Source organism: Platalea leucorodia, assembly GCF_965183815.1.
Source record: "Platalea leucorodia genome assembly, chromosome: 1".
NCBI classification, from domain to species: Eukaryota; Metazoa; Chordata; class Aves; order Pelecaniformes; family Threskiornithidae; genus Platalea; species Platalea leucorodia.
The window spans coordinates 62252314-62264543 of NC_138823.1; the positions used below are offsets into that span (position 1 = coordinate 62252314).

At 37.5% G+C, this 12230-nt stretch overlaps 1 protein-coding gene across 1 annotated transcript in view; it reads right to left on the reverse strand.

Annotated features, from left to right (window-relative positions):
- The window catches only part of RTTN (rotatin), an 89232-nt gene extending 77448 nt beyond the window's left edge, over window positions 1-11784 (reverse strand). The window contains exons 1-8 of the mRNA XM_082335612.1: window positions 11746-11784; window positions 10764-10951; window positions 9967-10165; window positions 8097-8186; window positions 6950-7028; window positions 5444-5558; window positions 4756-4906; window positions 3267-3432 (exon numbers count right to left, since the gene is read on the reverse strand). Coding sequence (XP_082191738.1) covers window positions 3267-3432; window positions 4756-4906; window positions 5444-5558; window positions 6950-7028; window positions 8097-8186; window positions 9967-10165; window positions 10764-10951; window positions 11746-11776 — 1019 coding nt within the window. The 5' untranslated portion in view covers window positions 11777-11784. The remainder of the gene's footprint in view (window positions 1-3266; window positions 3433-4755; window positions 4907-5443; window positions 5559-6949; window positions 7029-8096; window positions 8187-9966; window positions 10166-10763; window positions 10952-11745) is intronic.
- Between the last annotated feature and the right edge of the window lie 446 nt (window positions 11785-12230).

The window sequence follows — 12230 nt, forward strand, 5'->3', positions numbered from 1 at the left end:
TCCCCTGTTAAAACAGAAAATATTCCCTTGTCCAAGAAAGCCTTAAGTGCAAGTATACATTGCAAAATATACAAATAGGTATTGTATTATATTATATATATAACTATTTAAAATCATGAGCTTCATATATAGTTCATAATTTTATTATTTTCCAACTGCTTTCAAAAAGAATATAATTCTATTAGCAGCATTATAATTAATGCAACTCAGAATGAATGTTTTTTAATCTTTTTTCTTATCCTAAACAACATTTAGCAATCTTGAATTGCTTTAAAATCTTGTATGACTTTTATAGTTGGTTTTTGTTTGGTTGCTTTTTTTTATTATTAAACAAGCTGAAGAAAATGAATTGTGGCATGACTGTGTCATATTATATTGTCTAACTAAATGTAAAAGGTGTCTAAAGAACAGCAATTAAGAATTAAAAAGCCAATCGATTTTAAGAGGTTGATAGAAGACTATAAGCAAAACAGAAGAGTTATTCAATATGTAGTGGTACTGATTTCACTTACCAGAGGGTAAGGAAGGAAAGGTATCAATCATAAAAACAATTCAGAAGAGGAAAGGTTAAGTTTCCAGGCAGAATTTGAAACAGACAAACAGATAGATTGAAGAGTCTCAAGATTTAAGAACAAGGAAAAAGAAGAGTTACATATAGAATGGCAACAAACAATTCATATTACAACTATGTTGAAAAAGACAAGATTCACTAAAAGCAGCTCTTCCATATAAAAATCAACAATGTCAGAGCAACACTATAGTCATTTCCCTCTATCGTATTTTCTATTCAAAATCATGGGGTTTTTTATGCTGTCTCTGGGCTAAATTATATCTTTATAAGAAATGGGATTCATCAGCAGTGAGCAGCTCTACTGCAGCACACAGGATGCAAAATAAAAGTGTACCGTCATGAACAGCTCATAATATGGCCGTATACTTTTAATAAATTACCACTCCCTGGTTTGTAGATGTGTCATCGCAGCCTTCACTGGTGCTTACTCTTATGTAGATTTCCTTACTACACTGATAGCCAGGCCATCCCTATCTCTTGCACAATATACACCAGCTACTATTAAACTGTTAACTGCTCAACTAGGGAAAATGGTCAGGTCCTAGAATGCATAAAGCCTGGAGTGCATTTACAGTGTCATATTAGTTACATAATAAAAAAATTAATATATTAGACTTAAGATGAATAAAAATAACCTTTTAATATAACGACTCTCAAGATACATTTTCAATTAACTATGTGAGCTATTTTCATCTGTAATATCACAGCCTATTTGAATACCTAGGAGTTACTCAACCACTAAGCCAATATACCACAGAGACACAAAAGAACTACCAACAAGCACACAGTAAGGATTCACAAGAACTTTTAAATTCCCACATACTAAAAGACATTGGTTCTTGAACAGCATCGCTAAGTCTGTTGTGTCAAGATGAGTAACAAAATCGCACATGAGCAACCACCTCAACGTTTTGAGGGTATACAGACAATTCATAATTTCATGTTGGAGTTGAAATTTTAGATTATATACAACTGAAATTTGTTGTCAGATTTAACAACAAAGTTTAAAGACTTTAATGGAAATCTTTATACAGCATAGCATTTTTGACATTACTGTACAATGTTACCTATGGGATGGCCATTCAATTTATAAGAACTTAAGGGGTCATCTCCTGAAGAAAAAGAAAAATCCCTGACTTTACAGCAATAGTCTGAATAAATGTTTTTCTGTGTCTTTGTAGTGGTGCAGTCTCCCCGACTCCTTTTCTTCTGGTGCACCTGGCAGAACACGGGAAGTGAAGCTGCTTTACAATCTCAATAACTCCCATCAAAACTTGGCCTTTGTGTAACAAGTTTGGCGGTTAAGCGTCCCTTGACTGTATCAAAACTCTTACATGGCTGAGGCGGGAACAGCACTGTCTGTACTAGGGAGGCAGCCCTGACAACCCTGGAACTATATTTTTCGTTTGTACTAGTCGCCTCCTGACAGCCTGGGGGCCTATCTTATCTAGGCTGTAATTCAGGAGGATCTTGTACCAGCATCACCGGAATTTTTGAGAACTTTAGTAATCTTCAACACAGGCTGTGAAAGTAGAAGGGGAATTTACTGATGCCTAAAGTCAATCATCTCATGACCCTATAAACAGCGGTGCCAAGTTGAGACCCTTTGAGCTCTCCTGGACCGCAGCAGCCTGCACCAGAATCTCCCTCTGAGTGAGATGCCTCTCAGAGCAGTGAACTCAAGCTGATCTCTGGCGTTCCTTGCTCCCTGAGATTCGACCCTCACCTGATCTTCGGCGATTCTTGCTCCTCGAGGTTCGACCCTTGCCCATTGAGACAGTCGTATAAAGTGAGTATTTCGCTAAACCCGGGGGAATTTTTATTGGTACCTTTAACTGCACATATAATGAGTACTTAGGCCTATTGTGTGTGTGTGATATAAGTATTGCAGTAAACCTCATTTAATCACTTTGTAGATGCTAGGTTAATTAATGATTAGTTATTACTAGATTTTTGTGATCCTCTCCTTGCTGCAAACAAACCTTAAACTGCTGCTGAACATATAATCCTTAGACATAAACCGTTGACCAAGTCTGAGACTAGGATGGGATCCAGCCGCACCTAGGCTCCTCTCTGAGAAGGAGTGTAGAAAGCAAGGGGGTCCATTCTGAACCTCATGACTCAACGGGAGGGCTCCCCTTTTCCTCCGTGTATTTTCTTCGGGCTTGATTTCCTCTTTCTTTCTCTTTATATATCCATTTCCTCTTTCTTTCTCTTTGTATATCCATTTCCTCTTTCTTTCTCTTTGTATATCCATTTCCTCTTTCTTTCTCTTTATATATATATTCCATTCATTTAATAAGTAATAGAGTGAACCTTGCCATCAAATTCTGTTAAATCACACTTTTATAGATTTTTATTAAAATCATTATTTGCAAATATCTTTGAAGGTGATTTTAAGTGGCTTAACCCCTCATCTGTGACAGTCTTACAAATACATGCAGAAGCAGTAACAACTGATACTAAGAGATTTCGTTAAAGATGTTGGTTAGGTACAGAATGTAGCAGGTAAAACTGATCTTATGTATTCTGAACACCACTTAAAGAACTAACTGTTTAATTCATAAACAAGGTTTGAATTGTCACCAGTTAACAAAACTCTCACATCATCCCACACGCTGACAAGGAGTTGATGATACAATTCTATCCTAATAATTTTTTAATTGAAGTGTAAGTCATTTCCTATTTTATTCACCTGGAAGATGCTGCATCCCAATCTTGACCATCTCCTCTAGGACGCTGAACTGTCCGTCCAATCACCGATGGCCGAGGGCTACTGCTTCCAGGTGATGGATTCTGAGAATGAGGAGGACCTCTTGCTTCTTGACAGTAAGATATAGATGAATTCTGGGAAGCTGTGCCTTTATGTAACACAAATCATATATTTTCCATTAGTGGAATCCATTAGTCTAAAAGATCCTACATAGTGAAGTAATGGTAAAAGTAACTAGGGTAGGATATGGAAAACACCAAGTAAATACTGGCGACTAGGACAACCTATCACTGGCAAGTAGCAGAGTTTGGAAACTCAGTTCCAAGGCAAAACCACTGAAAATTACAGCTGAATCATATATCTTGAGTTTTAAAAATACAAACATAGTGTCTGACTAAGGTTATTGGATTTGTTGATGTTATAACTGAATTAGCAAAGAAACAGCCAATATAATTTATTAAGACACCAAATATAGTGGCAATCTTATGAAGAGAACCAGACTACCAATTAACATAAACAAAGTTGATTAAATTCAGCTGACAAAATGGAAACAGGAAGATCATTATAACTAATCTACACTATTAAATCTACAAAATTTAAGCATTAAGAACATTGTGAAATGGCCCTAACGACTGTAAAACCCAAAACAATGATTAAACTATTTTCAGCCATCAGAATAAAAAAAGAAAATTAACATAGCTCATGAAATTAGTAACTAAATTGTTAAGCACTAATAGCTTAAAAACTTTTCTGAAACTCTGCCTGCTTTATTTCACAGAGTTCATTTAGTTTTATAAAAAAATCCCTCTCCTGCTGACATACAAACAGTTGGATACTGGGAAAATTTGATGAATGGAGAATCACAGGAAATTGTAAAAATGAATAAGTATTCTAAAATAAAGCAAGTACTCCAAAAATATTTACTAACATGAACAGTACTGAACACCATGATTTAGCACAGAATCATAGAATCGTTTAGGTTGGAAAAGACCCTTAAGATCATCAAGTCCAACCGTAAACCTAGCACTGCCAAGTCCACCACTAAACCATGTCCCTAAGCACCACATCTACCCTTCTTTTAAGTACCTCCAGGGATGGAGACTCAACCACTTCCCTGGGCAGCCTGTTCCAGTGCTTGACAACCCTTTCGGTGAAGAAATTTTTCCTAGTATCCAACCTAAACCTGCCCTGGCACAACTTGAGGCCATGTCCTCTAGTCCTATTGCTTTTTACTTGGGAGAAGAGACTGACCCCCACCTCGCTATGACCTCCTTTCAGGTAGTTGTAGAGAGCGATAAGGTCTCCCCTCAGCCTCCTTGAGTCCCCTGAGCAAAACAGTTTCACAAGATTACATTTGCTATAAAGCTGTGGGTTGGTTTTTTTGGTTTGGTTTTGTTTTTTTTTAATCATTTTAGACAATCTTACCTGTATTAAAAACAGAACAGTATTTCAAACATTTAAAAATACCTACCTTGCTCTGTGGAAGAAAAACTTGGATCTCTGTGAAAGTTAAGTCTGCTTCTCAAGAAGATGCATAACTGTTGCAGGCACGACACGGCCTGCAAAGCTAACCGATGTCTTCCATCTCCTACAAAAGCCAGGTTTAGCAGAGACAAAAGGCTCTGCAAATACAAAACCATCAACACTGGTAGCTGAACATTAATGCACCTTCATGAACAACCATGCCAGCAAGAATCTTACACCAAATATAGTTCACAGATGTTTCTGTGAAGTGCTTAAAAATCATGGCAAAGAATAAATAGGCTTAACTTCTGCCTTCTTACTGAATGAAGACTACCAGTCCTAAGTAAAAAGCTGAGTTCTACATTATATTTCCAATAAAGTCACTACTTCCATTATGGGAGCCCATTAGAGGGTGTGTATATGACAGTGACACAATTTTATCTATCTGGAAAAAACAAAGTATTACTTCACAACACACTTCATTACTGATTAGCAATATACATTATTACAACTAAATAACTTTCTAAATACAATATATAGCTAATGTCCCCTTTTCTATGCACCTAGAGTTTACATAAAGGAACTTTTGTTCAGCTATTTTGTTTAGAAACAAATTGTATCATTTACATCAATTCTTACTTGGCACAACTTATACCATAGTACAAAAATCCCTTAAACTTTATGTGAATTCTTGCCTGTACAATCTTTGGCCTTTGAAGGAAGATCTCAGCAGGAAAATCTTGCATAATCACATCCTGAAGAAGCTCACACGTACTCCAAATTAAACTTTGGTTGTTACTTCTCAAAGAGCTAAAAATGCAGTTTAAATATGTATTAAAACCAAAAGAACCCAACCAGTAATCATTAGCTTGAACAAGACTTTACAAGGAAGTTATAATCACAACACTGAAGAATCCAAAGAAAAAAATGTTGCAATTCCATCGTCATACCATTTTTAAACTTGAATTATTCCTTAGCTATGCTAATTCTATATACAATGAAGAACAGACTCAATTCCAGCTGTTATCAAACCACATGTAAAATCAAGTTCCCAGAAGAGAAACAACTTTATTGATTCTGAATTTGAAATTAAGATAAGAAAGACTGGAAACTCCCTGTGAAGCTAGTGATTTTCTCAGTGGTATACAGCAAGTAATCTAACTCTTACCAATAAGAATTTTTTTTTCACTACACTTGCGTTACATATGTGGGAAGTTACATAAACAAAGAAATTTATTAGCTACTCTCTACCATGTATATTAGTAAACAGTAAGAATCTTCTGGGTATTCTACTTCGTTTTTCTTTTTTCTATTTTTATTGTTTCAGAAACCACTGTTTCTGAAACCACTATAAAGAAATCAAACAAGTCCAGTTTTAAGGATCTGTGTTCTTCTAGACTCAGGCATAAAGGAAATTAAATATTTAAGAGGTTTTCCAGCTTCAGAGATCTTTCTAAAGGAAAAAAAAACAAAAAAACAAAACAAAACAAAAAAAAAAAAAAAAAAAAAAAAAAAAAAAAAAAAAAACCCAACATCTCTTACAAGAAAGCTTACAGTTAAGAATAGACTTGTTAAACAGTCCAGTCCATGATACTGCATTGCTGGCTATGCTAGAAATCTATCACAGCTCTTTGTCAACTCATAAGGAATCTCAACTACAGAACTTTTCCTTGGGCCACTTCAAACAGTGCTTTTTCTAAATGAAAATTAAAAACAAAAAAAACAAATCACTGCAGAAAGACGATCTGAATGACTCAATGCCTGGATAAAGCATTGTACCTAAACTTAATGGCCTAAAGCTAGTTAAGCTACTACTGAAAGCATGGATTTCTCTACGAAGTGGCCATGGCAGTAAAGTAAATAATGATTTTATTCCAGCTTGTTCTAAAATTAACTGAATGAAATCTTTGATCCATTTGACAAATTTAGAAGACAGACTGAAGTGTCATGAACAAAAAATGTACTCTGAACTAAACACAAAGAATAGATACCAACATTAGCAGAAAACCTGTCCTATTACAACTCACTGTTTATTGGCTCTGCCCAACTTCAGCACAGCTTTTATGATCATTTATCAAAAATTAGCTCATTAGGTTATTTACAGGAACAGCCTAATGATGCAGAAGGACAGAAATTTAGAACCACTTTTACCCAAGAAAAATAAAAACTACAAGCAAACAGTAATGTTTCTATTACTGTACCTTTCATTTGATGAAAGAACATGTCTATCTGTTGAAGTCAGAGATAGCCAAGGAAATGTGGAAAACTTCAAGCATTTCACTGAAAAAAGGAGAACGGATATTTTGGAGTATATTTTATAGAAGTATTACACTGTATATTTCCATGGCCAAGTCAAAAACTTATGAACTACCTGAAATAGAAATACCTTTTACTAAATATAGACTTGCACGAACTCAAGTGCTTCTAATGAGAATTTTAGCAATACCAAAAAAACGCTAAGGTCATCTCAAATCAAAATGAAATATGTTTATTGAAGTAAGTTTTAGCAAATCGAAAACACAGCATTAGTGAAAGAGTACTTGATCCCCCACACCATGCTTTCAGTCAAATTATAATTTTGTTCTGCTACAAATATTCTTTAGTAGTCTTTCTAGACTACAAACACAAACCATATATATTTTGGAAAGTTTTTGCCTGTACCAATATAACTATTGTGCAATTCTAAAGATAGCTGATACACTGCTAAGAAAGTAATTGGATGATTTACATACAGTAACTCCTAAGTCATATTTTAAAATCTAGTTCTCAGCACTGTATTGTATGTAAATATGATAGTCTCATGTGAACTGCTAGTAGTATATTTGTACAGGCAAAGACTTTCCAAAATAATATTGGTCTGTGTTTGTCAGTGAAACATTTCGTATCATTTTACTGACAATGAATAAAAGCATAACACCGGTTTTTATTTAGGTACAAGGTAAAGATTTCTAAAGCATCCAATCTAGTTTTCTGAAAAGCAGAAAGGTACTTCAGACTTTAAGTTCTGTTGAAATAAAAAGGTACTTAAACAGTCACTTTTGATTATGGAACACAGACCTCCTGAAAAGCGTTAGCAATTTAAATATGTTTTTAAATTACAGCATATTTTAACACACTTCACATATTCCAAATAGTTATAGGAATTATTTACTAGAAAAGAGAAATATCTATTAAGATTAATGTCATTTTTATAGGCATTATAATTGTAGTTTCTGTGATACTAGATTTCACAGAATACAAACAGGAAAAAGAATAGCCAACAATAATATTTGTAATGAAATTCAATCTAAATTACAATTCTAAGCACTTTCTGTAATTAACATATTCTTATCTTATAACTACACATACCAACTGTTCTTTTGGGAGGTATTTCTAATTGCGGCAGATGACTTCTACCTTGACAAAAATATCCAGTTAATAATTCCTCTTGAGGTAGAACTAAAACAAAGAAAGGGTAAGTTTAAAAAATGCACACAAAAAAAATAAACCAACCAAGACCAAAACTCAATTTATTGTCATGCTTTTCCTGAACTGCCTCCCTTTTGCCCTTGAGTTTTAAACTACTAAGGAAACTGATTTAAAATAGTCTCAGATGATCAGGGAAGTGGAGTAAAAAGAGTGTGTCGATGTCTATTTTTTACAATCATATTCTGCAACTGCAAAGTTTTTTTTCCGTTTTATTACACCACCTCACATACCATATAAGCAATAGTAAAAACAATTACACAAAACGTATTGCCTGATGGAGAAGTGGCAGCCAAAAAAATGTTTTCATCTAATCTACCTATGTAGTAATAAAATTAACTTGTTAAATTAACTATTTAAAGCCTTTTTCTACCAAAACTGCTGTCTTTTTTGGTCAGCTGAAAAGTTGTCCTCCCTGTATATAATATGTATATTATTAAGTACATGCAATTGATACACAAACTGTATAACAAAATACACACAAAGTATGTAACATTAAAAGCAATCTCTCCAGAACAATATTTGGTTCAAAGGATCAAACTAGATAATGCCCAGATTATTAGTTTACAATTTTTCCCAGTAACTGAAGTTGAAATAGAAAGAAAAATACAACACTCCTGTTACTAAGGTTATTTAATCCACATATGTATACAATTTACAGCATCAGTAGGAATTATGTACAATACTTCAACTGGGTAGTTTCAAAAAGGTATAGTTTAAGAATGCATATGTGAAAGATTAATATAATACTCCCTATACAGTGGCAACGTTAGGTAAAAATCTAGCTAAACCCTTGTGTGGACATGGGAGGGGACAGGGAAATCCACCACATAGTTCTAGCAAACTAAAACTCTAAGCATTAGACAGGCTGTAGAAACTACAGGAAAATTACCTTTATCTCTGAGATTACACAGTATGAGTGACAGAGCTGTGGCCACTACTACACCACATAGTATAACAGCAGTGTCTTTCCTACAAGAACCAGGAGGATGAAGTAAGGACCTCCATGGTACATAATTTTTTCCTCTATACTTTGTGCCAAAATTTTTAAGGCAGAAGAACCACATGGGTTTGCTTCTTGACTACATCTAAGAGGCACTGTAAATCATTGTAACAGATAGATAATAAGCTAGATAACAGAAGCAAGTAATAGCACTTCATACATATGTGAAGCACTTCACACGTAATATGAAATTGTAAACAAAGTTTACATATTTTCCTATGACAAATACCCAAAACTAAGCAGATAGTGCATACAACACTAATGTAGTTTTAAAAATCATTCTACTAGGATCACTTACTGCTTTTTTTTTTTTTTTTTTTAAAGATTTGAATTGCTCTCAAAATTAAAGTCTACTATGCAAAGAAAAGTAGCGAAGCATACTGGCATAATTACAGATTTATTCAAAGTTGCTACACTTGCTGCCATAATGCAGTCTTTGGAAGTTCACGTCCTGTATCATGCCCTTTTTACAGTACAGCAAATAGATATTACATACTGAAGAAATGGACAGAGAAGGTCAGATTACAAACAGATTGTTCTTGTGCAGAGAATTCCATTACAGGAATGGCACTGTCTGATTTAGCTAAGATCACACTTTCTCTGGCAAAATCTGCTTACCATACACTTCACTGATCTCTCAGGAATAATTTGCCTAGTATGCCTGAAAACCTCAACTCTTCAAAGCCTAGAAGCTTTTAATTTACTTTATTTTCATTTTAAATAAATCACACTTCAAAATATGTTATTTACCTGGCTGATCTACTGAAGGCTGAGACCGAGTTTGATAACACACTGATAAAGAACTAGAAGGAAGTCCAGAAGGAAGGAAGAACAGTCCATCCACAATCCCATCAATTATAGCCTGCAAGTTTGGATCCACATTGGGGCGAAGCTGAGAGAAGAATTCCACTGCACCAATTCCAATCATTTTCTGAGCAGCAGGTGGATGCTACATTGGGAAAAATAACTGACAAAGTTAGCCTGAAGAGTCTCAAGGTCTCTTGACCTTGAAGGAGGGGGAGGAAAGGAAAGAATCATAATCAAAACTTGTTAGATTTCGCCTTTGTTTAGATCATCCATCAGTTTCAAGGATGCATTTTTTTCCCCTCTGCATAGCTGCTGTTTAGTGATTAAAACATAAGAATGTATTATGAGATCTCCGAAATTTCTGCAATGTTTTCTCAACTTTCTTAAAATAAGTTGCACCCTTGTTCAAATCTTCACTTGTCAGGAACAGTGCAAGTGCTTAGCTGTGAATCATGTTCCCAAAGAAGAAATTAAACACTAAATGAGAAACCGACAAAGCAGAGAAACTAAAGCAAAAAGCCAAAAATGATTTTTTTTTCTGCTATCCTTATGACCAATTGCAAGTCACTCAAATTGTTTTCATTTCTGTCCACACACATGCCTTTATTATTCACGTCTTTGTAAAACACTCTAAAATCTCATTACATGGAGCTACAAAATCAAATAATATCCAGTTTTATTTAGCTTTAGCATTCTAAAGACGTATAGTTTATATATAAATAAATGTTAGTATGTCCTACCTTGATCAAATTGTTCACAAAATTTAGTACTTCCTCTTTCATTGATACGACTGGAAAATTGAACCACTCCAAAAGGTTAAGGAAAAGCACTTTTTCATGGACCAGATCGGCATACGAAATCAAGTTATGATCTAATTTAAACAGAATAGTCTTCAGAGATCGTTCTCGTATCTCCGCCAGTTCGTGACCTGCCCCAAAAAAAGGGATTAAAAAAACCCCATAAAATAATCGGACACAACTTAATTCTTATTTGGACAACCAGAATGCTGTCAAAGATCTGTGAAAAAAAGCTAGCTTTTATGCTGTCGGTATTATGCTTAAGAGGAAGACAAATACTGCACTCACCAGCAGTAAGCTAATCAAGTATGCTTGCATAGTGTAAAAGTGTGAAATATTAAAAAATACACTGATATAAGCTGGTGCCAAATGTCGAACATGAGGATGGCCTTTTTCTTGATGCATACAATTAAATTCTGAAAACCTCTACCACAATATATTGTGGATACTGAAAGCTGCCTCAGCCTCGCAAATCGGAGAAAAACCTACCCAAGCCTATTGAATCGAAAGGCACCATATCTGAAGGGGAAAGCCTCCGGCATTTCCTAGGGAAGCATCACCGTGTGCCACTGTCCCCTCCACGTCTGGAGCGGGGAGCCGAGTGGAAAAGCAGAAGGCGGAAAACTGGCGAGGGACCCGGGGAGCGACCGTGTGGAAGCAGAGGCCGGGCAGGGGCAGCCGCGCTCCGCGGGTGCCGAAGAAGGAAGGAGCCCCCCGCTCCCTTCCTCCCTCCCAGGCCAGCAGCCGGGCCCCCACACGCAACCGACGGGCCCGTTTCGCAGGTGAAACCCCCGCAGCGCGTACGCGGGCGGGGGGCAGGCCCCTCGCCGCCCCCCTGCACACAGCCCCGCGGAGGGATCGGGACAGCCGCGGCGCCCCTCGGTAGCCGGGCCCGGTAACCCGGGAGGGCGAGGGGAGCCGTTACCCAGCTTCCTGACGAGCGATGACAACTCCATCACGCCCTTCTCCCCGCCGGCATTCAACCGCCCCGCCGGTTCCGCCGCCAGCCCGCCCCGCCTGGCCAACGGCGGCCGCGGTGCACCTTGGGAAACGTAGTCCGCCTCCCTTCCCGCTTTGGCCCGCCGCTTCCCCGGCCGCCCTTTGCTGCGCGCGAAGCACGCTGGGAGCTTTCCTCCCCCTGCGGAACACCGGAGGGCGCCGGCGGGAGCACAAGCAACTACAACTCCCATGCAGCCCCGCGCCGAGCTTCCCCCTCCCCCCGCTACGGGAGCTGACGGGCGGCGCGGCTTTGGGGTGCGCGGCGCTCGCCGGGGCCGGGCGGGTGCGGTGGGACTTCCCCTGGGCGCCATCCCCGCCCCGGGGTGACAGCGATAAGCCGGCCGGTGCTGTCAGGGATGCTGTTGTCCTCCTCTTCCCAGGGAATTGTGGACTGGAGCCGTTTCCCGGTGC